At 36.9% G+C, this 25792-nt stretch overlaps 1 protein-coding gene across 1 annotated transcript in view; it reads left to right on the top strand.

Annotated features, from left to right (window-relative positions):
* Positions 1-25497, top strand: part of LOC128990161 (putative glucosylceramidase 4) — a 31289-nt gene extending 5792 nt beyond the window's left edge. The window contains exons 4-10 of the mRNA XM_054412435.1: positions 5264-5417; positions 7304-7461; positions 8439-8682; positions 21208-21367; positions 22833-22897; positions 24100-24539; positions 25348-25497. Of these exons, the coding sequence (XP_054268410.1) occupies positions 5264-5417; positions 7304-7461; positions 8439-8682; positions 21208-21367; positions 22833-22897; positions 24100-24539; positions 25348-25447 (1321 nt within the window). The 3' untranslated portion in view covers positions 25448-25497. The remainder of the gene's footprint in view (positions 1-5263; positions 5418-7303; positions 7462-8438; positions 8683-21207; positions 21368-22832; positions 22898-24099; positions 24540-25347) is intronic.
* Positions 25498-25792: the final 295 nt, after the last annotated feature.

Raw genomic sequence — 25792 nt, 5'->3', positions numbered from 1 at the left:
TTGAAATTCGTCTGTTATGGTCCTTATAATTCTAAACAAAATAGTGCAGCCCCCCCATTCCTGTAAAAATTACGGTTCAAAAGTGAATGCAGCTTTTGTGGTTTTACCTATTAAATATCACACTTAGTTACTCTCATCGCTTACCCATGATAAAGGTTGTTGACAAGCTAATGGGAGAAAGTATGTGTCCGATTGAAGATACTGTGATACTTTGATGTATCTGCTGTTCATAGGATGATTTTTCTGCAGATCATGACTGAAATGTTTGTTTGGAATCAAATATTTTCAAACCAGAACTGTAAACGATCGTACTAATGCGGGCCTTCCTAATCCTCATAGATTATCGTGGCCATTTAACTACAGCCACTGTAATCATATCAGACTGGCTGTAGTCTTAGCAATTTTGGGACTGGTGACTACTGTATCTTTTTGGTTTGCTTGTAAAACAGGATCAACAGAGATTTTCCATCGACTTAAACAATACGATACTCCCAATTTGTTCTTTGCAATAACAAAATATCACACAGTTTGATGAATATTTGTGTGTAAACTGTAAACCACATACAGTACACCTGTATTCTATCAATTTTACCTTTTATTTTCCCAAGACTTTATAGAAAATCACGCATTACGTGATCAGTGAAGAAAGGCTGTATCCCACGTGTTTTATAGGTTAAGAAGACAAGGACGGTCCTAGACATATATTTTTTGGGGGGGGGGTCACCGGGGGCCTGGGGGTATGGAATACCCCCCAAAAAGGAGGGGGGTCCTGGGGTTTCCCCCGGGAAAAATATATAAATAAATAAATATAGGCTATAAGTTAAAGGATGGTCAACTCAAGGAGGCCACCATTGGGATATCGGAAACGTTAAGAATTAGAGAAAACTTAAAATGGGGGACATTCCTTTATTTTTGTGGTAGTTAAAAATATGATTTTAACACCCTATATAACATGAATACTATGAATAAAGATTCTTGACTATGACTATGACTATGACTACTGACGTGTATACTCAATGCTTTATATCGAACTGTTATATGTACATCGGGAGTATTTCCATTAGTTGTTCCATTTAGTTGTGTGTCCATTAGTATAATATTTTAGTTGACTCTTTTAAAGTCAGCGGAAATTGTGACTGTTATTACCCTTGAAATAATGTTTGTGTAGTACTTTGCAATCCTACCAATGCTTATAGAATCATACGATTACAATTTTCTGGTTAGAATATGTCGCATAGAGTGGTGACTACTGTATCTTTTTGGTTTGCTTGTAAAACAGGATCAACAGAGATTTTCCATCGACTTAAACAATACGATACTCCCAATTTGTTCTTTGCAATAACAAAATATCACACAGTTTGATGAATATTTGTGTGTAAACTGTAAACCACATACAGTACACCTGTATTCTATCTATTTTACCTTTTATTTTCCCAAGACTTTATAGAAAATCACGCATTACGTGATCAGTGAAGAAAGGCTGTATCCCACGTGTTTTATAGGTTAAGAAGACAAGGACGGTCCTAGACATATATTTTTTGGGGGGGGGGGGGGTCACCGGGGGCCTGGGGGTATGGAATACCCCCCAAAAAGGAGGGGGGTCCTGGGGTTTCCCCCGGGAAAAATATATAAATAAATAAATATAGGCTATAAGTTAAAGGATGGTCAACTCAAGGAGGCCACCATTGGGATATCGGAAACGTTAAGAATTAGAGAAAACTTAAAATGGGGGACATTCCTTTATTTTTGTGGTAGTTAAAAATATGATTTTAACACCCTATATTTTATCATATTTTCGGATAGAATAGGCAATTTAAAAACTTTTTTATCCTTGACATTTTTTCGATAAACCCACTCGTTTAGGAGTTACAGCATATGGAAAAATGACTTCCGGTGTACATTTTACATCATGTAGCTCCTAAACAAGTAAGTTTATAGCAAAAATGCGAAGAGTAAAAAAGTCTTACAATTGCATCCACATTCCAAAAAGACCACAAAATTCATTAAAAATATGAATTATATTATTAAAAAAATGGCGGCAAACTTGAAAAGTGGAAAATTTGTTGTTTTTTAGTCTTTAAGGAATGTAGATGCAATTCTAAGACTAATTTACTTTTTGCAATTTTGCTCTAAACTTACTCGTTTAGGAGCTACATGATGTAAAATGTACACCGGAAGTCATTTTTCCATAGGCTGTACTCCTAAACGAGTGGGTTTATCGAAAAAATGTCAAGGCTAAAAAAGTTTTTAAATTGCATATTCTATCCAAAAACATGATAAAAAAACTAAAATCATATTTTTAACTGCCACAAAAAATAAAGGAATGTCCCCCATTTAAAGTTTTCTCTAATTCTTACCGTTTCCGATTTCCCAATGGTGGCCTCCTTGAGTTGATCACCTGTATATATGAATTTGAACTGATGGTGTTTTTGGCCTCTAGGGACCTCAAAACGAAAAATTTAATCGGTCCCGGGTCCAGGTGTTACCATAAGTACTACGGTAATGGCTTATTCCCTATATGGGAAATTCGCCAAAAACCTAATAGTTATATAGAACAATATTACATTCAACCAGCTGTTAGTTAAAACAAATTATATGGGACTAAAACAAATCAATGAGAACAAAGATTCCTTTAAAAAATCATTTGAACATCCTACTATTTTACTATGCATATTTAATTAATCTGCCATCCTCATACCTAAGAATTGAATGTATCAATGGTCAGCATTACACATAGTATAAATAGGTCAACTCCAAATATGTCTTTAAATTTGTTTCCAAATGCTGAATTTGTGTCACAAATGCTGAATGTTTACAGCTGTTATGTTAAGCAAATTATATTGTACTAAAAGCTAGCTTAAGAAGGTTAGCGTCGGCTGCTAGACTTTTTAAAAATTAAAACTTAATTTCTAAAAAACTGGGACCCTTAATTATAATTATGGCTTTGACATTCCCTAGTTCTCAAAATTATCTTTCTTTCAACACAAAAATAATGAAAATCCGTCGACTGGTTGATTCAGAATGTGAAAAACCCCCATTTACGTTTTAATAATATATATGATAGTTTGGACAGGTTTCAACCCTTCCGAGGCGTAATACATTTACACAGTTGATGTGTAGACTACATTATAACTCATAAAATAGTTCTAAAATTAAATGGGTCTCCTTTTACATACGTATATAATAACCAGAAATTTTCAGATCGTCCTTGCGTGTATTTCATGCCACAAATTTTGACGAAAGGCTTTCATTACATAAACTATACCTATTTACAGTGTTGACCAAACAGTTGGCAAGAAGCATTAATAGATAAGCTATGTACCAAATATGATAATTTTAGCTCTATTCTAATTATGACAAAACACGAAGTAACTAAAAGCGAGTTTTGTTGGTGTAGTAAGCGTTGCAGGAGGTCTACTTTACACTGAATCGACGTTCACTTTTATTGCTTTTGATCTTCCGGCACTGTTGACTCAGCGAAACTGAACTTGTATTTTACCGTATTTCGTTATATTAAAACTGCTGTTGCATTAGGTCAAATTCCCAATTAGTCAATTGCTTTAACATAGACCACGTTTTTAGCTCGGACTGTATTATTTGACTTACTGGGACTTTTGATCTACAGACACTGCAAACATTGTAGTTTTTGACCTAGCGGCACAGGTATAAATTATTTGATCTTCCGGGACTGTTGACTTCCAGCAACATTCCCGCAATTTTGTATGCTCTAATGTCTCACTTAAATGCAATGCCCAAACATACAGACAGTGCTGCACAGTGTTGAAATCTATATATATAATATGCTAAGCCGATTTTTGTAAACATAACTCCTCCCTCATTTTTGAACCGATTTTGATGATTAAAGTGTCAAAAGAATGGCCCTGATCTGTAGTTATGCAAAGTGTTTTTATTTTTTGGAAATCTTTATTAGTTCGGGCTGGATCTTCCATCAAAGTTGGGTTTTCTCCCATAAGATTAACATGGGGGAATCTAAATATTTAATTGGAAACTTTGTCTCCACTAATTTAAAAGAACGACTGGGCGTAGAAACTTAGTAGAGGTGTCCAAAGAAATGTCTTGCTCTGTAGATGAGTTATCAAAAGAAAAACAAAGTAAATTCCCTTAGGGCTCTGCCCCAGAAGCCTTTTAAAGATACCTCCACAGATTTGTTTACATTTTGGCCATGTGGATAATACTTTTTAATTAAACAGCTGTTCATTTTTAAATAGCATTTTAAACAACATTTATTGAGAGTTACTGAATTGTCCAAAGGAAGTATTTGCAATGTTATTTTCTTGAACTCTTAGAGAGCCTTTGAATGTTATTAGGCTGACGAAAAAGTGTTGTGCATGTTTACTAGCGCTACTCAGCAACAAAAATAATTTAATTTATCTCTAAAAAATATATTCTTAAAGTGCACTGAGTAGCAGTCTAAAAAATACTATGTAACTTTCTCATATAACTATATGAGAATATTGTAACTAATAACTAACTAACTAACTAACTAATAATTTGTAACATATTGTAACTACAAAATGCTCAAACTCGCATTGTGACATTAATCTATGAATCGGCTTATATTTCTCCAACAGTTATTCATCTGCAGAAGAAGTTCAGTGTGCTCTTATCGTGTCTAATAACATCCAAACACAAAAACCTTGCCTAAAATGGTACCTATCTTGACACATTATTTGCAATGGCCTATATTACGGACCGTGGCCCACTGGGTTGGTAACATCATTGAAAGTAACACGATAGTTTGGCTCGAAGAGTAAATACTATTTAAGCAGCTACTGTCATGACAGAAAGGTCATATTTCTTTTAAACTAGATCACATTATCCTTTATAAGTTGATTAACAATGCATGTAAACGTCAATATTTACGTAACAGCCAATTTACAGTATGTTTTTCTCTTTGGAAATACCATATTGCTATTTGATTTGCATTATTTGTTGCCAATGAAGCCACACGACAATATAAACGAGGAGGCCCCCAACCGTCGATTTCGACGGGTTTCACCTAGTAATATTAAACTGTCTTAGCAAAATTATTTTTTACTATCAAAAGTGATACGACTACAGTTTATAGCAATAATAAGTATGTTTTATTAAAATAAATGATTTAGTGTTATTCCTCTACAAAATGTTTGTAATAGAGTATGTGGTATATTTTGAAAAAGAATACCTGCCTTAAAACGGGAAAATTATATGCACATAGATTATTCAATTGGAATTTGGCTAACCTTAAATTGTGTATCTATAGATCATACTTTGGGGTGACAGGCCTAGAATACAGCATGATCAGAGTCCCCATCGCTGCTTCGGACTTCTCTCCTGACAACTACACCTACGATGACGTCCCAGGAGACGTGGCATTGGAGCACTTCAGCTTAACAGCTGATGATTACCAACTGAAGGTCATGCCATTCCATCTTGTTGTACCTTTTATAACTTAACTAGCTGGCCCGACAGACATCGTCCTGTTATAATGTGGTTTTGTGTCAAATGCTAATTCATTTTCAAGATGAGTTCGTTCGCATGGCTCAATCACGTCCTGGTTGAAGTTCGTTCGCTACGCTCACTCACCTTTTGATTCAAATTTGCTATTGTCATAAATTTAAAAAAATAGTGCTACACCCTGTTGGTAAACCAATTAACTTGTTAATGCTATCAACAACATCACAGAACATCACAGATTCAAATTGTTTAGTTGAACCAGCTGTTAAGATTCTTTAATTCCATTTAAATATGAGTACTCATAAGGTTAACATGGGAAACTCCAGAGCCACTAGGGCCCTTTTGACGGATATGCACCAAACTTCACACAAACCATCCTTGAATAATGTTTAATAATGCCTGAAAGTTCCATTACAATCCGTCGAGCGGTTTTGGAGTCCATAAAGGACAAACAAACAAACAAACAAGCAAACAAACAAACAAACACACATTGGATTTTATATATATAGATTACTAGCTGTACCCACGGGCTTTGCCCCGTTTAACTTCATAAGTATTCGCATGGCTCAATCACGTCCCGGTATATGGGATTTCTTAGGATTAATTAATTTTGACATTGCTCGATATGTAAAAAAAAAAAGGTGCCGGAACTGTAACCTATTTAATGTGATTAGTACCTATTTATGGCAATATTTTTATCTTTCCGTAAGAGAGGCACCTAAATGCCATTCTGCCGCTTTCCCTCACAAATCGAGCGCTGGATATTGAAGTTTTCAATGTCACAATAGAAATTTTCTAAAGAATGTTTCTGTCTAATTTAAATCTTTTCCAAATATATATATATATATAAAAAAATGTTATGGTCCCTCTTGATCCAATAAATAAACCAATTAATTCAATATTTTGTTGTAAGTTGTATTTTTCTTTAAAATAGGATATCGTTGGCTCATACAGCTTTTTCTTTTTAGCATTGATTTTCAATGGTTGGTTTACTTATTTAGAATCTTATCGTAGGATCAATTAATAAATCCATTACTTTTTTTAATAATACCTAACTAGAATGTCGATTCTTCGTTGAGACCCATCTCCCATATATTTATTATTATGATAATGGTTTTATCACTAGTAACTTTGTCATCTTTAAGTCAGATGGGCAATAGTCAATTTTTTGCCATTCATTTGACTTGTAATGATTAAAATACCTTCAGTCTCTAGTTCAAAATAAGTAGATTTCTGTGACATAGGTTAAGTTGTGCCTTTTGGATGTCACCTGTCGTAGCCAGTGAACTTACATGTATTCGTTTGGTAAATCCTGATCGGTATTTGCTCGTATCCGTGCTTGTCTCGTGTGAACTATATGTAGCTTTAACTAAACGACGTCCAATGGACTGAACATTTCAAACTGGAACATCAGATGATAGCGCTGAAACCTAGGTTGCAGAAATCGACTTATTTTGAATTGGAAACTGAAGGTATTCAAACCATTGTTAGCTCCTAACAAGTTCAGGTGAAATTCCACATATCATGATGTCAAAAATACTTTCATTTGAATATAAATCAAGCCAGCTGAGCTAAACAAAAGAAATATAAATTGTCAAAAGTTCAAAAAGATTCTGAAAACGAATATATCACATAGTACACATATGTGTCACAAAAAAGCCACAAGCGTGACTAAAAAATTACCTAGACACTCTTTATTTGTAAGAAATGTTTAGACCTCCTTCTTAAATATTTCAATTCAAACAACAAATTTACCTGTATTAATTAAGAGGTTATTGCCAAAAGCAAATGTCCTCTTAAATTGTTGTCTTTGCTCTAAGGTATAATATTAATGATTTTGATTTAGATCCCTCTTCTCAAAATGGCGATTAATGCAAGTAAAAGAGGAATAAAACTAATCGGTTCATCGTGGTCAGCTCCTTACTGGATGAAAACCAACAATAATTGTAGACTTGGATTAATTTACAACAAATACCTCGGAGTTTGGGCCAACTATCATTTGAAGTAAGTTCTCAATGCCTGGACATGACTTGGTTGGTATCTTGAGTAAAACACTCATTAACACGTTCGCTGCTAACCACTAGATTCCGGGACGGCGCCAGGAGCTGAACTAACGCTCGCCGCTGCGTAACATTGCGCCGATACACTGAATTACAGTAAGAACAACAGTAGTTATACAGGATGCCAATTTTCTGCAACAAAACTGGCTTTGGACATAGTACTAAGTGATTCTGATAGATAGCAGCACTACCCAGGTTGCAGTTGGTAAAGTAGTGTCGCTATCTAGCAGGAAAGAGGTGGGACAAAGCCCTGTTCTTAACGACACTAGTGGTGATTTTGGGAAACTATATTTTACATTGTTAGAAAAGTACGTCCCCACGAGCTGCAAAGAAATATAGGACGCTCGTGACGAGCTGGCTGATCCATGGAAACGTTAAACAATAATGAACGCTGACGTTCCGGAACGTTCGTAGCAGCAAACGTGTGAATAATTAATGAGTGTTTCACTCAAGTGTAGTTTTTAGTTTCCTATTTTAACTTATCTTCAAACTAATAAAGACTGAGCATAGACTTACAAATATGTTATAAATTTTATAGACACGATCAACAATTAAATAATTAGAAGCTGGAGACTCATTTAAAAAAAAAAAAAATACTAATATAAGGACTAAAAAATACTATATCAGGACATTCAGGACATTAACTAAACTGTCAACTCTATGAAGAAACCAAGATTCAAACATTATCTCTGTCATAATCGTGAAATTGTTTCAAATAATGGTAAATAGTTTAAATCCAGATTACCTAGGTGCCGCGGAGATTTTTCGGAACGTAGCCATAACGTAGTCCATTAATTTTAATGTAGCTTTTTTTGTAATGATTTGTTGACATATTGTTGCTTTTGAAAACAGGTATCCAAATATGAAATCTTGGTGTACACAGTTTTATTTGCGCTGGTCTAATACATATCACTGTTTCAGATTTTTGCAAGCGTACAAACAGAACGGGGTTGATTTCTGGGCTATCACTCTAGGTAATGAGGTGAGCCTTGGAATGCTTTTTGGTCCGTGGTTTCCAATACAGAACACTCTGTTGCCACCACTAGTGGCCAGATACTGGACTAAAAAGTACTTGGGGCCTTTACTCAAATCATCCAACTTTAGTAATGTGAAAATCTTGGCCTTGGACGATCAGAGGCCATTCATGGGGTGGTATATGGATAGGGTAAGTAGAAACTTAATTTTCAAAAGCAAATCTTTTAACATTAAATATATTAAGCTTTAGATTTAATATAAAGTTCAAAAGTTTGAGTAGTACCACTGGAAAAAGGTATCAGGACATCTGTATACAATATGAAAACCTTTTCTGAACATTTAAATGGTTTCTGTTTGATTAATTTCACCCCTTAAGTGAAGTTGGCCACACCTAATGAATTAAATACATGTAGTATTTATATTTACACGCTAGTATTATATAATTAAATATGCAGAGCATTTAATATGTATTTATATTTAATATGTAGTATTTAATTAAATACATTCTAGCAAGATGATGTGACTTCACCAACATTTTTTATAGGTTTGATTTTTTTGTAATGCCATACAAAGCTGTTTGTTTAATCAAGTAAATTCTTAAAGGTCAAACCCAAGATTTGTGTCATTGCCCACATATAAACTTGCAAACTTTTAATAAATTAATTTTAATAGCAATATAACATCACAAAACAAACTCATTTGTTTAACCATGGATAAAACATACTACCGTACCTTAGTAGAACAGCTGAAGTCAGTTTTATTGTTAGGTGCACTGTAGGGGTCGTGTTTTTTAAAAATTAATTTCTTGTTATTTCAGTCATTTAAAACCTCGTTAAACCAGACAAAACTATCTATATCTAATCATAAACAATAACTGGTCTCTAAACCAAGCAGTAGAGCACAAATTGTGAAAATAACCCTAAAATAATAGAAACAAAATCTATACACTAGCGATTAGTGTCGACATATGAACTGGACACGAAAAACAAGCTTCAAAATTTACAATACTGTTGGATGAAAAGTCTACTTGTGTAGCTTAGTCTATGGTTTAATTGACTTGTTAAAATATTGTTACAAGCCTTTCTCTATCTTACGACCGAACAAGGCACAAAGTATGATGCCTTAAAACCATTTGGTTCTCATAAAATATTAGTCTTACAAGAACACTACCCAAGTAGCAAAAAAAACGAGAGAAAAATTGTTTTGATATCAATTTTAAACTTATATTAAAACTGATATTAAAATGAGTATAGTTGACAACCGGCACATTTTAAAATAGCTCAAAAATTGTTTTACAACTACAGGGTAAATAAAAAGTCTAGAGACCCCCTGTCAATTTTTTTACGGCCCATATACTAGAAAAACTAAACTCTGCACAACTTTATAGCATGTTATGAAGTACTTTTTGGGCATAACCGCCACTTCGTGTACATCCCCAAAATGGGGGATTTTGGGGGAAGCTCAAATATTTCAAATGGAAAGACCCATCGAGTGACCCCTCATTTTGAAGGTCGTGATAAAAGAAAAATAACAACAACGCAAACTAGAGGTCTCTATCTTAACACAGTAAAATATGGCAGTCAATTAAAATCCTTAGAAGTCAGAATTATTTATAAGAACACAAGATTTTAATTGACTGCCATATTTTACTAAGTTGAGATAGAGACCCCTACTTTGCGTTGTTGGTTTTCTTTTATCAGGACCTTCAGAATGAGGGGTCACTCGATGGGTCTTACCATTTGACATTTTTGAGTTTCCCCCAAAATCCCCCATTTTGGGGACGTATACGAAGTGGCGGTTATGCCCAAAAAGTACTCCATAACATGCCATAATAGTGTGCATAGTTTAGTTTTTCTAGTATAGGCCGTAAAAAATTGACAGGGGGTCTCCAGACTTTTTATTAACCCTGTATATTGTAACAACTATACAACAATTTAAAAACTGTTTTCACAACAATTTTAAAACTGACTTTACAACAAGTAAAAAATTGCTTTCACATAAGACCAACTATCCCATGGGGTAAACCACGCCCTCGCACCTGCACCCAGGAAAACGACTTTGGAAGCGTGATTCTATGTGCAGGGACGAGTAGCGGTCCACAAAATTTACCTAACAACAGGAAAGGATGAAGGTTCAAGAACAATGCGCCATTTGAGAGAAACAAGCTTTAATTAACCAATTTAAACAACAAACATTAACAGATAACAACAATACATGTAAATTACTCTCAAAACTTTAACTGATTTTGTTACCCATCTAGCCTACTAACTTACAATAATTTCTTTAATCATACAAATGGCTATTTTCAGTAATGAAATTTAATAATATTTTACTTCAAAAAGTGAGATATCAAAATTAGAACAATAAATATATATTTCTTCATAGTAAATGCATTTAACCTTGGTAACTATTAATTATTTAGGGGCCCAAAAAATAGAAAGAATTTGAAAACTAAATAATAAAGGCTATTGAATATAGAATTTGAGGGAAAATAACAATTAATAAACTCTGTGCATTGAAAACATTAACATTAAATAGAGTCTCCTTTTTTTAAATAAATAAATCGATCAATGTATAACAAATAAACAGTAAACAGGAACTTGCGGTTCGACGGTATTTTACTACTTCTGGGCGGACGGCAACGGAGGGGAGACGAAGCAGGGCGGAGAGGGGGCCATAATCCAGAGGCAGCCAAGTTAGAACGTTCCTCTCCGCCAAGGCTGATGCCGTTTAGTCCATAGTACTCCTTCGGGGCCCCATCAAGTGCCGCCGGCAAGAATTTAGAAGGACACAAGAGGTTCTACCCGCGAATTCACGGGTGTACAAAAGCCACCGTTTGGTTAATTTAATCAACTTTGGCTTTATATATTTTATTTAAAGGGCCCAAGTTCGAGAAATTGTAATCTGAACGGACGATAAAGCAATGGAACCTTCATACCTTACGTCGCCAAGGTGGGTACGGTTGTACCTGACCACGCCGCTCTCTTTCACGACGTCTTTAACTTTACTTTAATAAATTTCAATGAAATGGAAACCCGTTAAAGATCGGTGACAACCTCTTGGAACGAACAACATACATGGTTTGTTAATCTCACATTCATCGTGTTTCGATCACCTTTAATCCCTCACTTGTATCAAACAGCTAGAAATAGCTTCACTGTGCATTCACCGAACCTCTTTTAAGAAAATAAAAATAAATAATAAAATAAGTAAACAAAAATTTAAATAAACAAAATATATTGTCAATTGCATTGACCAGCTGTTGTTTACTAAATTAATCGAATAACGTCAAATTCCAAAACATGCAAGGCGTAGCCCTTTGGAAATCAGCCTGTGGGGCAGAGACCTTACGGAGCTCATTCATATCAATACTTTTCGGCAAATCTACACACTCTAAGCTTCATTTCGATATGCCATATGCCTATATTTTTATTTGGTAAATGGCCTTAACCGTTTACATAAAATTTGATTGTATTACTTTAATAATATAATAGATTACTTTGCAGACAAAACATCAAAATAAAAAATAAATGCAACTTAGCATTTTTGGCACACAGAAGAAGGATGAGAAAGGATGAAACATTAATTCGACGAAGTTCTCCCAAATATCGCCACGGCACCTCTGACAATTGCGTGACAGGAGTCAGAAGAAGTTGTGACGCAGACAAGCATCACTGAGGGACGTTGAACAGTAGCATGGCGAAACACGTACCATACAAAAAACAACTTGAGCATTGAATATGAGTTGTGTTATTCGCCGGTGGAAAATGAATGAATGAATGAATGAATGAATGATTTATTCCGTCAAATTTGCTACAAAGTACAATGTTTACCTTTTTACTATAATATTAAGTTTACAACATAAAATAATCAAAAACAGAAAAAATAACAAAGTTGTGAACTTAATGTTGAATTATACTAAAACTAGCAAAACGAACATAATAAACTTATAATTTTGTAGCTAGTTGTAATTAATGGTCTTGTGGAATCAGCAGACATAGGCGAACTCTGCCTGTGCATCTGCTGGGCTGCATATAGTCTTTAATGACCTAAATTTGTTGATTGAAAATTCAAATGGAAATTGAATAAAAAACGGAAAAAAAAGATTTTTTGAATTTTTCTTGAGGATGAATGATATGCAATTGACATGAAATGAGTGATAGGTAATAGGTAATAGGTGATAGGTAATTTCTGTGGGAGCAAATTACAGTTGTGTTGTGTCCATACAGTTGTGTCGGCCAGGAGCTGTGCGCATGGCTGGGGGGCTGGTGGGGAGGGACAGCACAGTACAAGGGTCAGGTCAAACACGCCGGTAATCAGCTGAGATGATAACTTCGGCCTCGCCCGTTCCTAGATTTAGAAGGAATTCTTTAAGCCTGATTTTAAATAAGTTGAGAGAAGGTGAATCAAAGATGTCTAAGTCATTAAAATAAGAGCCGATGTTACGAAACAGAATATGAGAAATGTAAAAGGAGTTAGTTGAAGAAAAGAAATAATTTTTTTGTAATGTAGTGATACCAACTCTTGAAGAATACCTTGTGTTGTGTGAATGTGCAATTCCATGGAAGATGTTATTGTAATTTTTGAAAATATGAATTAATATATTTTTAATGTAAAGTTGGCGAATAGAAAAAAGGGACGTCAAATAAAGCGACTGACGGGTATCACCTGCATCTTCCAAATCCTATTTTTATTATGGTTTTTTGGGCAACATTTAAAGGTTCCATAATACTTTTATAACAGCCACCCCATGCTATGATACCGAAAGACAACAATGATTGAACATAGGCGTGGTATGTCATTCTTATTTCTTTGAATGTTAGAACGTCCCTCATTTATCTAAAAGCAAAAATGAATTTCCTTATTTAGTTTTTTAAATAATTAATGTGAACGTCCCATTTTAAACGCTCGTCAAAAAATACACCCAAGTATTTGTACGAATTTACTTTTTCTATGCACATACCACAATCACATGCAATGTTATATTGATCACCACACTCGTGAATAATAAGGTCATGTAGATTTTAATCTGTAATCTTATTAATAGAAATTGGCATGTATTTTGTTTTATTGACATTTAATGAAAGTAAGTTTTGATTTAACCATTTCTTTACAATCGTAAGATCATGCAAAGCCTTATCTCGAACCTCGGGCCAAGTTTTTCCCTGCAGGAAAATAAGACTATCGTCTGCAAATAAGAAAACTTTTCCGAAAATATTTAACTTAGAGATGTTATTAATCTACATAATATTAATGAAAGTAATAACGGCTCAAGAGATATCCTACATGAAACACCAAATAATAAAGATCTTGTATGAAATGAATATTTATCAGTTGAGTATTTTGATTAAATAGTTCATAAAAACAAATTTTGATAAATAACTAGAAAAAAGTTTCTTCCCCCAACGGGTCTTGAACCTGAGACCTCCAGTTTATGCTCCCATTGCCTTACCTCTGAGCTATCTGTGATTGTTGATAATAGATGTTTTCAATCAGTCAAAGAGTTGTGACAGTTGCAATACTTTAAATATTTTTGATACTATGATTATGTTAGGTATCAAATATCAAAGTTAGTTGTTGAATTGTTTTTCTGGGAGTTGAGGAGGATACCGGTATTTGAATATAGATGAATTAAACATTACTAATGTTATTATAATTATTGTTATATGATTAATTCTTAATTTGTTTAACTACTAAAAATTTTCTCAAATAAGTTAAAGGAAATAAAACAAAAAAATGTTTGTATTATTATTATTATTATACATTAAGCAGGTGTTCCATCACTGAATCTAGTATCGCAACTATCACATTTAATGTCATCGGTAACTTATCACAAAAATCAGTAACTTATGCATTATGAATTTACCTATTCAAGCTATTCAATATTCATAATGTAATAACTACTACAAAATTATAAACAATTGTATTTTTATTTTTAAAAAATTCTTTGTAAGAAGAATTAATTTATTACCATGCTTTTCCTGTACAATAAACATAATTTTTTACGTATTTTAATAGGTACTTTTCAAAATAAATTCCTTAATTTCATTTTCATCAAAAAATTAAAAAACATTATAAGCTGTTATTTAGACTTCATCGATAAAACCTATTTATCTAGTGTATATCCAAATTAAATGCAAGCGAGTTTAAAAACCGCCAAAACAGGGTAACAACCCATTAATTAAGATTTAACATATCATATTTAATCAATCAAACAAATTAAAAATGTATTTCAAAATTGTTGAAACTTGTATTTTAAGAACTACACAAACAATTGTTTAAAAGTTTTGTACACAATTTAAATATTGTTAAAAAAATTTATTTGAAAATTCAAATTGTTGAAACTTGTTTTTTTAGAACTACACAAACAATTGTTTTATAGTATTGTGTAACGAGTTATTATTCCTAGGGGGGTAAATTTTCGTTATTTGGCCGTGCGATTGTTGAGGTACGCAAGCGGCGGCGGCGAACCTGGCTAGCGCCCTTTGACCCGGCTTATCAGTTCGGATAAGCTTGGGTATCCTGGGACTACCGGATAGCCGAGAAAAGACATTCGAGTCGTGGATCCCGGACAGTGAGGATAGTGTGGTGTCTTGTGGACGACTGGGGAACGTCGGTGTGGTGTACGTAGAGAGGAGTGTACGTGACAGTGGTGTCGGAGTACGTTGGTGGTGTGATCGCGCCGAGTGTTGGTGTAAGTTGGGTACAGACCCACTATTGGCGAGTGGACGACGTTCCTTACATTTTGGTTTAAGAGTTGATAATATTAATATCTGATTTTATTGCGAGGGTTAGAGTTGTAACCGTGCTGGTCAAAGCCTGACGGTAGTTAGGATTTATATTAGTCAGGAATAATATTAAAGTGTATTCCTGACGGTTCTGGGCAGGTGCTAGAGCGCAAATAATATAATTTAATTGACTGTAGTAGATATTATTTTGCGTTGTACCTAGAGTTAGTTATATTACTAATAACTCTGAGGCCCGACAAACCTAGGCTGCACGATTTAGCGTGCGTAGTTGGAAGCACGAGGCCAGTAGGCTAGTAGCTAGTTTTATTAGCTTATTAACAGAAGCCCGGCTAAGCAATATAACGTTGGTAGTAGCAGTAACAGTAGTAGGGTTGTTATTGTATATTCATTTGATTATTTTAATTTAACCTGAACAGCTTGTTTGGTAGTCCAACACGTTATCTTGGTAGCTTGGATAGCGGAGTACCGGCTATCAGATAATATATTTATCTAGTGTTTGGAACGTATTTAATATTTATTTATCTGCTACTAAGTAGCTCAATATTTTAATAGTGCAATTGCCATTTAATTTTGCTTGTTTGGCTTGGTATTTATTGAGACCAGCTACTAGTGGTGTAGTCACTCTACCTATAGTGTACTTGTATATTATTATGTGGTACGATTATTGAGTGAACTGTTTGATTCTTAGCTTGGGCATTAGAGTTGTGTATTGGATTATAGTGGCCTAGTAGACCCCGCCTGGTGATAACACGCGTTGTGGTTTTTATTGGCAAGTCGTCGTGTAACTCACCGTGTTTTAGGCACTCTGGGCTTAACTATTGGATAGTTAGGACGAAGCCCGAGTTGCGTAGTCAGCAACGACCCCCTAGGAGTGTGGAGAATCGGCGTAGGCCTGGTAGTGATTATTGCACGTTTGTTTTGGTGACTTGTTTTTGACTTGTTCACAGTGCCCGTGTATGAGCCAGTCCTATACCGGTTAGACCCGGCTTTTGGCCTAGTGGTTTCCCTGACCTTATCGCAGACCCTGGAATTTTACCCAGCCATTGTAGGCTGAGCTATCCCCGGCAAACGGTAGCGACTGCTGCACTTTTAACTATATTTTCCCAGTGCAGAAAATATCGTCGCAAGATGGCGCCTGCGAACAGGGACTGAGGTTGGCAGGTTGGCAGTGGTGCTGAGTTGCTGACGTATTAACGGCGCCCGAACAAAATAATTTTATTTGTGCAGATTTGCTGCGGACTTGTGCAGATTGGCTGCGGACCTGAGCTGTTGAGCAGAGTTTTAGGCAGACCTGCTGTGATTTTATAGTCGGTTGGGTAGGCCTAACCTGTTTTCTGTTACAGCGTGGTGTGTTGTGAACCCTAATTTATTTAGTGGTTGTATACATAGATATTAGTTAGTAATTTTAATTTTGCTAATTAATTGAGCCTTATCATTGAATATTATTTGAGTGAGAACCCTTATTGTGTATTTGTGGTTTGACTTTCACACCCATAATTGGTTTGATTTATTATTTTGCTAATTAATTGAGCTTTATCATCGAATATTATTTAAGTGAGAACCCTTATTGTGTATTTGTGGTTTGACTTTCACACCTATAATTGGTTTGATTTATTGTAACGGCGTTAAATATATTTTAATTGGTTTCGTTTTTTTTTTGCGGATTAGTCGTGGTATTTGGATTTTAAATATGGTTGTGACTACGAGTACGACGTCTGTGCTGGGCGGTACGCCTATTACGTCTACTATTGCTACGACTAGTTCTGGGGTTAGCTCCGAACTGTCGGTGATGACGACATCGTCGTTGTGGCCGGCGTCTTCGCCCGTTTGGCCGACAATTTCTTCGGTAGTGGCTACGACGGTGACAACTTCGTTGACCTATTCCGCGCCAGCGACTATGTCCTTGGGGTCGCAGCCCCGGGACAGTTGCGTGGGTTGGATCTATGACCTCTCGAAAGGGGAGCTCATAAGAACGATGGACCAGTATGGTTTGGTGACCACTGGTACTTCTGCGGAATTACGGCAGCGATTCTCGTCGTTTTGGAAGCAGCGGAATGCCCGTCGGTACAGCGATGATAGGCTGTGTACAGCTGGGGCTGCTGCACCGACATATGTACCGCCGGCTACTACAACCATAGGGCATCCAGACCCCCCGAGAACCGTACCTCAGGTACTGGTTAGTACTGAATCGGACCAAACAGAGATATTCAGGCTTAGCGGGGAGTTAGAGGCGATTAAAGAGATCCTTGGGTTGTCTTTAGGGACCGATACCCGGACTCTTAGAGAACAACTTGCATTGGTGGTGCGACAGGCGAGGGGCTCGCCGAGTAATGAGGTCGGCTATGGGTTCGAAAGACCCGCCAACCCTATGTCTCCTGTTGTGGCTGCTCCCATGCCTACCTTTGGGTTACCAAGTAGACCCGAGGGATGGCAACGACCTAGTGATCATTCAGAGAGACCAGTCCGTCCTTCTAGTGTTGAGGTGCCACGTGGATCAGATATGCTCTCGAATGGGGCCAGCAGGGTGGAGCCGAAGGACTGCTCCAAGATATGTGACATGGTCCGAAAGTGGGGTTTGAGGTTTGATGGCCGACGAGACCCTGTGTCGTTCCTGGAGCGCCTTGAAGAGCTGATGGTCTCGTACTCTATAACATCAGAGGACCTGCTCAGAGCGCTGCCGGAGCTGTTGCAAGGCTCAGCGCTTCTATGGTACAGGAATTGCAAGGAGCTCCTGTATTCCTTTGAAGCTTTCCGGCATCAATTTGAGGTCCAGTTCTTCCCACCAGGATATTGGAGGAACTTGGATGAGGAGATCCGGAAAAGGACACAGGGTGAAGGCGAACACTTCCGAGATTATGTCGTGGCCATAAGTACCTTGCTTAGGCGTAGTGGTACGTTGTCGGAGCATAGTAGGTTGGACTTGATCTACAACAACATGCGACCTGAGTACAAACTCATGGTGCGACGGCGGGACTTCCGCAATCTGGCCGAGGTGGTTGAGTTGGCCGAAGACTACGAGGCCTATCTGCGAGAGAAGGCGGCCTTTAGACCTCCTCCTCCTCCGAACGTAGCGCTGGTTTTGGAAACCGCCTACACACCCAAAAAGAAGGTGGAGAAGCGCGCCGAAACTGCCGCCGTCGAGAAGCGGAGTTTCGAGAGACCATCTCCGGAAGCTGAGTCGCGTGGGCGGGTAGCTTTGAAGTCGAATCGGGTCCACGGTCAACGGACCGTGACAGCAGCTAGAGCGCCTGAGGGTCCAAAGGGGACGGTGAAATGTTTTAGGTGCCAGGAGATTGGTCACTTTGCCCGAGAATGTGGTAAACCAAGGACCGTCTCCTGTTATGGGTGTGGCGAACCTGGTTTGACGGTGAGTCAGTGTGGATGTCGGGCGGGAAATGGCAGGCTAGCTCAGACATCAGGAGGTCAACTGAGCGAGGCCACCCGAAACGAACGACCTCAGAAGAGTGGTCCGAGTGGCTCGGAAAACTAAACAGCCTGGTTGGTGGAGTAGACGAGAACCGGCTGATTTCAGAGACAAGGCCCTTTGTTGAAGTTGTGCTGATGGGCAGCGTTTTTAAGGCGTTATTGGACACTGGGTCCGTAGTTAGCCTGGTTGGGCGAGAAGTCGCCGATCATCTTCAACGCCAGGGGGTAGAGCCTTTTAAGAAACCCGCTCCTCTAAGGATGGCAGATGGGTCACGGTCTAGAGCCGAGTATTCATTCCGATTGGCAGGAGAAGCTGCGGGAAGACGGTGGGTTGGAGACGCCTTGTACGTTCCCACTCTTACCACGGATTTGATTTTGGGTATGGATGTCATACGAGATCTCGGACTTGTGACGGTCGTGACGGAGGTGATAACAATGGGCGTGGGTGATGACTGTTCTGGCCAAGGGGGCCGCATGGACAGTGTCAAAATTGGTGACGAAGACCCCGAAGGCCCTTGCAATGGAAATCCCCGTCTGGTTCCTGATGCCAAATCATTCAGCAACATGTTGGCTGGTAGTGGTTAGAGCGAGAGTTTTTCTTTATTTTGAGTTTGAGACCTGTGGTGTAGGACTCACCATTGGGTTAGGTGTTTGAGTATTTTGTTTTGGCCGGAGTTCAAAGATTTTTTTTTCTTTTTGCCGTTTTCTTTTTTTTTCATCCCGATGTAAGTGGGGGATGTAACGAGTTATTATTCCTAGGGGGGTAAATTTTCGTTATTTGGCCGTGCGATTGTTGAGGTACGCAAGCGGCGGCGGCGAACCTGGCTAGCGCCCTTTGACCCGGCTTATCAGTTCGGATAAGCTTGGGTATCCTGGGACTACCGGATAGCCGAGAAAAGACATTCGAGTCGTGGATCCCGGACAGTGAGGATAGTGTGGTGTCTTGTGGACGACTGGGGAACGTCGGTGTGGTGTACGTAGAGAGGAGTGTACGTGACAGTGGTGTCGGAGTACGTTGGTGGTGTGATCGCGCCGAGTGTTGGTGTAAGTTGGGTACAGACCCACTATTGGCGAGTGGACGACGTTCCTTACATTTTGGTTTAAGAGTTGATAATATTAATATCTGATTTTATTGCGAGGGTTAGAGTTGTAACCGTGCTGGTCAAAGCCTGACGGTAGTTAGGATTTATATTAGTCAGGAATAATATTAAAGTGTATTCCTGACGGTTCTGGGCAGGTGCTAGAGCGCAAATAATATAATTTAATTGACTGTAGTAGATATTATTTTGCGTTGTACCTAGAGTTAGTTATATTACTAATAACTCTGAGGCCCGACAAACCTAGGCTGCACGATTTAGCGTGCGTAGTTGGAAGCACGAGGCCAGTAGGCTAGTAGCTAGTTTTATTAGCTTATTAACAGAAGCCCGGCTAAGCAATATAACGTTGGTAGTAGCAGTAACAGTAGTAGGGTTGTTATTGTATATTCATTTGATTATTTTAATTTAACCTGAACAGCTTGTTTGGTAGTCCAACACGTTATCTTGGTAGCTTGGATAGCGGAGTACCGGCTATCAGATAATATATTTATCTAGTGTTTGGAACGTATTTAATATTTATTTATCTGCTACTAAGTAGCTCAATATTTTAATAGTGCAATTGCCATTTAATTTTGCTTGTTTGGCTTGGTATTTATTGAGACCAGCTACTAGTGGTGTAGTCACTCTACCTATAGTGTACTTGTATATTATTATGTGGTACGATTATTGAGTGAACTGTTTGATTCTTAGCTTGGGCATTAGAGTTGTGTATTGGATTATAGTGGCCTAGTAGACCCCGCCTGGTGATAACACGCGTTGTGGTTTTTATTGGCAAGTCGTCGTGTAACTCACCGTGTTTTAGGCACTCTGGGCTTAACTATTGGATAGTTAGGACGAAGCCCGAGTTGCGTAGTCAGCAACGACCCCCTAGGAGTGTGGAGAATCGGCGTAGGCCTGGTAGTGATTATTGCACGTTTGTTTTGGTGACTTGTTTTTGACTTGTTCACAGTGCCCGTGTATGAGCCAGTCCTATACCGGTTAGACCCGGCTTTTGGCCTAGTGGTTTCCCTGACCTTATCGCAGACCCTGGAATTTTACCCAGCCATTGTAGGCTGAGCTATCCCCGGCAAACGGTAGCGACTGCTGCACTTTTAACTATATTTTCCCAGTGCAGAAAATATCGTCGCAATTGTAATTGTAAACAATTTAAATATTGTTTAGAATTCAATCTTATATTAAAATTGTTTTAATATGAAGTTTAAATCTAAATGTTTTAAAATTGTTATAGGCCTACAGCAATTATTGTAATACAGCTTTTTACAACTAAATTTTTTTCTTATTGGATAGAGTTACTTTCTAAATTAATTAGAAATGACATTTTCTTATTAGAAATGAATTTTCACAGAACAAAAAAACAAAAAACTTTAGTTTTTAAGGGTCAGTTTAATGATTTAGAAAGGATATAACGTAATATACCAGTTGATTGGTTTTTTGCTATACTAGATGTTTGCTGATCCTGAAGTTGCGCAATACATTGAAGGTGTTGCAATTCACTTTTACCTTGATAGCAACAGTAATCTGAAGAACTTGAAAGAGTTTCACGATAAGTATCCAGACAAGATGGTTCTGTATACTGAATCTAGCATTAGTGCTTTTAATGGAGGTAAGTCAGAGTGAAAAAAGTTGTACCTGTCATTTAACTAGAATTATATCACAGATTAGTAACAGCTATTTTTTTAACGGTTTTAAAACAGTAACTGTGAACTGTGAATGAAGTATATTTACGTCTTCTGTCGCTTTTCTGACTGTCTACACAGTGTTTATCAATTTATTGACTATCTTAGTATACATATATACTAGTGCACCTGTTGCTCGAATTCAAGCAATTGCAAAGTATTACAGGCGATTTTTCAAAACGAATAATAATTTCCAATGTACTAAAAGAGTAAACTCCAAGGTAATGTAATAAATCACAAGTTCTTCACTCCAGTTATCGAAACTGAACACGAACTCACTCTGAAACCCTACTCTCTTGTGTGTATCATGTGTTTACTATGAACAGCTGTAATTAAAACAAATTATTTGTATGTTTAAGTAAACAAAATCTGTTCTTCATAAGAAATACATTAGGATTTTGATGGCCTGTGGGACAATGTCCGAGAAATTCTACTACAGGAATTGGTTGGAGGCGTCTACACAAAAAATAGTTTATTTTGACATATCGTTTGTAAAAATCCATCCATTATTAAGTATTAACGGAGGAGTAGTGTTTCGTAGAAATCACCTTCACGTATTATATATAAGGATATACATACATACAGTATATATATTACTAATACGCTACATGGAACTTTGTGAACAATTTCTTAATTGTTCAAGGCTTTTTGTTATAAGGCTTTTTGTTTTAAGATCTAACCCCACATATTATATACATTTTTTGAAAGTGGATGTTTAAGTTCTAATGTTATCCTTATGAAAAACATATTGGTTTACAATATGATCAGCTGGATAATTCAATATTTTAGCTGCAATTTAAGGAAACGTGCGCTACAAACATTTATTGGCTTGGTTGAAATGGAATATTTGAATTTGGTTTGGCGTAAATATTACAATGGAAAAGAGTACGAAAGCCTGGACGATTTGATATAGCAGGTACAGTACTAAAAAGAAAACTGAATTAACACTGTGCTGCATTTTTTGAGCAATCATTAATGGAAAGAGCCGATTTGCAAACTATGGAAACATAGGAAAGTCCTAGAACACCACCAGTCCAAGAAGTAGAAGAAATATAACTAATGTTTTTAAAAAAATTTACAATCGTTATTATGGACAATCTAATGCGACCATGAATGGGAAACATTTGTAGAAAATACTAAAAACAAAGATAAGTTCAAAAAAAATGATAAGATGATAAAATGACAAGAAATGTTGATTATATCGAACTGTTATGTACACCTTGAGTACTTCAATAATCTTTGAGTTGACTATTTTAAAGTCATCGGAAATTATGACTGTTATTCGTTTTAAAATAACGCCTGTAATACTTTGCAATTGCTCGAATTCGAGCAACAGGTACACTAGTAAGGTATAACTTACTGTAATAATTCAATTCACCCATCTGTTCTTAGGTGGACATGCTGTAGAGTTGGGTGATTGGGACAGAGCTAGGATGTATATTGAGAGTATCCTTACAGTAAGTTGGAATTATAGTGTGTTCCTAGTCAAGAGACTTATGTTTGGGAGGGGCACATAAAAAAGAGGAGATTTAGACTGCTTTTACCTTAAAATTGTTTGGTGTTCTCTTAACAAGATACAAGTGGCACATCAAGTAAAAGAATTTCAGAGACAATCTATTGTATATTATGTGGCACGGAATAATATTTTAAGAGGTTGCTGGTTTTTTAACCCTATACTTGCACATCCACAAAGGCTTTGGGCCTATGTGTGAAGTGTATCCAGCAAAGCTACAATACAGGGTGAGCCGCTACAATACATTAGTTGCATATAGTCTGGCCGTGCTAGGGCCCAGGGTGTAGGGGGGAGTGTTTATTGCTCATTTCCAAAAACATCTGGCCCACCCCGGCTCTGGGGTTGTAGCTGTCTTCGTGGCTAGGTGTGGTGGAGGGGGGTGGGTGATATGTACAAAGGACGGCTAGTAGAGACAGAACCGCACACCGAGACTGCTTGTGTAGAGGTGAACTCTACTGATAAAAAATAGTGACACGTACCCAAACCCACCGAATTGCTGTATTTTTTATAAAATTATGTTAGGCATGTTGCATGTAGGAATTGGCTCTTATAAAAAAAAGTTATGCCTGTTCAATTATCAATTATTTAAGATGGAAACGCCACTAGCTATGTGCATATTTTAACCCAAATATGATTGAAGGATGAGTGGCACGATCTTGTAGTCTTGTTAGTGACTATAAGGTCAAGGCCATGGATTTGCTAAGGTCGACATGTTCCGTGGACACAGCTGTTAATCAATAGCCCATACAGCTAATGACAACTATAAGGGACCTACAGTTTATAGTGGAATCTGAACCACATTTTTGCCCTGTAATTAACAAGTTGGTTTCAAGCAGAGAATTTTTGTTGCATTTTAATTTTTTTTTACTCATTGCTAACTTACAGAAAATTTTACAATCTTTGGTTTTGTGCCCCCGAAAATAACTATTAGCTTGTCAACTTGCTTAAACTATGTTGCTCCTTTATATTATTGGAGAAGTAAGAATTTTTATAAATGAAACAATATAAAAAAAACAAGCTTTTACAATAGTTGTTAATTTAATTGTGTATTCGACTTACTCTTCTACACCTGTGTTCCGTTTGAATTAATAAATTTTAACACTAAATTTTTTCTGACCTCGAAATTTGAATTCTTTTGTTTTTTAGAACCTGAACAACTGGGCAGTGTGCTACATTGATTATAACATGGCATTGAATGACCAAGGTGGCCCCACAGGGTTTGCCAACCTGACCCTGGACGCTGCCGTCATTGTCAACAAGACGAGCGGAGAGTTCTACAAGCAACCGCTGTTCTATGTCATGGGACATTTTTCAAAATTTATTCCTCCAGGATCTAAGAGTATCAACGTTACTATCAATCAACCTTTCAAAGCTGGAGATTATTTTGATTATGAATTTGATGGGCAAAGAATCATGAGGAGACAGGTTAATGCGGGAGATAATGTTCTTATTGACGTTGTGAGATCTTCGCCACCTCCTTCTCCCACTCCGTTTCCCACCAGAAAACCCATTCCTCCGGCCACCTCAGTTATGGCTTTGGCTTCATCCAACCCAGATGGAAGCTACTCTGTCGTAGTCTACAACCCGTAAGTACTCTTTTGATAAATTAGTTTGATATTTTGATAAATTAGTTTGATATTTTTAAATAGCTTGGTTAGAGTAAACAAATGGTTAAATTATACCTCTGTTGTCGCCTTGTGATCCAAGTTTATTGTACTGGATCCATCCAGTAGTTAATGAGTCCGGAAACACTACAACAATAAATTAAAATGTATCATAGTGTTCACATACAACCATGAAGACACAGTTTGAACTTGATAAATTCAGTATTTGATAGCTTAAACTGAACTATTATTATATCCTAGACTATACTTTTCATAATTTTTTCCAGTGTGAAATAAACAGCTTTTTTGTCTTAGTCATGATGATAAAGCCACACAAGCCATTTCACACTTAACCTTCACTCGTAAACAGGTTGAAATCTTCTGTCCCAGTCTCTATAGAAATTTGTTGATTTAGTGATTTGTTGTAGGCCAAGGATGATAGGTATTTTCCTCTACCCTTACTTGAGTGTAGAAATTAATTCCTATAGAGGATAATATTTTTAAGGTTATTAATATTTTGACAATTTGCTAATAATCCCTCTAAAAAAGGCGTTTAGTAACTTTTAACACCATTTTTAACATCTAGAACTGTGTCCAAAAAGCCTCCACTATGTCTTTTTGACGAAGTGTTTAAATTTATATTTACAGGGTCCAATTGGAACTGCCCCCCCCCTTTGGAACTGCCACTTTTTACTAACTTTTTGAGTTGTAAAATTTGCATAACGTCATAGGTAAAATTTATCTATGATAACGTGTAATTTACATTTATTTGTCTGTCTTTCATTTTTAGGAGATCTGAGCCTGTAAATATAATAATTATCGACCCGAAGATAGGATTTGCCAACCAAACCGTTGCAGGAAAATCACTTAATACTTTTGTATACTGGTGAAGTGTCTGGAATATAAATTTTTATTATCCAATAAATTGTTCTAAAACTCACTTGTCTAAATGTAGTTAGTTTTTTCCCCTTTATACACTCTTTCTTCTTAGTTTCCTTATGGTACCATCATTCAGCTCTTGTGTTAGTATTTATAAAGAGATAACTGGAGGCATGAATTGTATTCCATATTCATGCCACCCAGTATCTCAAATTGAGGATAAGAATCCTTCAGTGCAATCTTGAGCAATCCAGGTCGGCTGACGCACTTCTATGTCAGCTTGCCCTAGAACACGATGTCGACGCGCTCTTAGTCAGCGAACAGTACCAGTACCGTGATAGGGATCCATCTTTTTG

This window comes from Macrosteles quadrilineatus, unplaced genomic scaffold (assembly GCF_028750875.1).
Source record: "Macrosteles quadrilineatus isolate MER2022 unplaced genomic scaffold, UCM_ALF_1.0 Scaffold_3__2_contigs__length_128488019, whole genome shotgun sequence".
In the NCBI taxonomy this organism is placed as follows: Eukaryota; Metazoa; Arthropoda; class Insecta; order Hemiptera; family Cicadellidae; genus Macrosteles; species Macrosteles quadrilineatus.
This window is presented reverse-complemented; position numbering and strand designations above follow the sequence as displayed.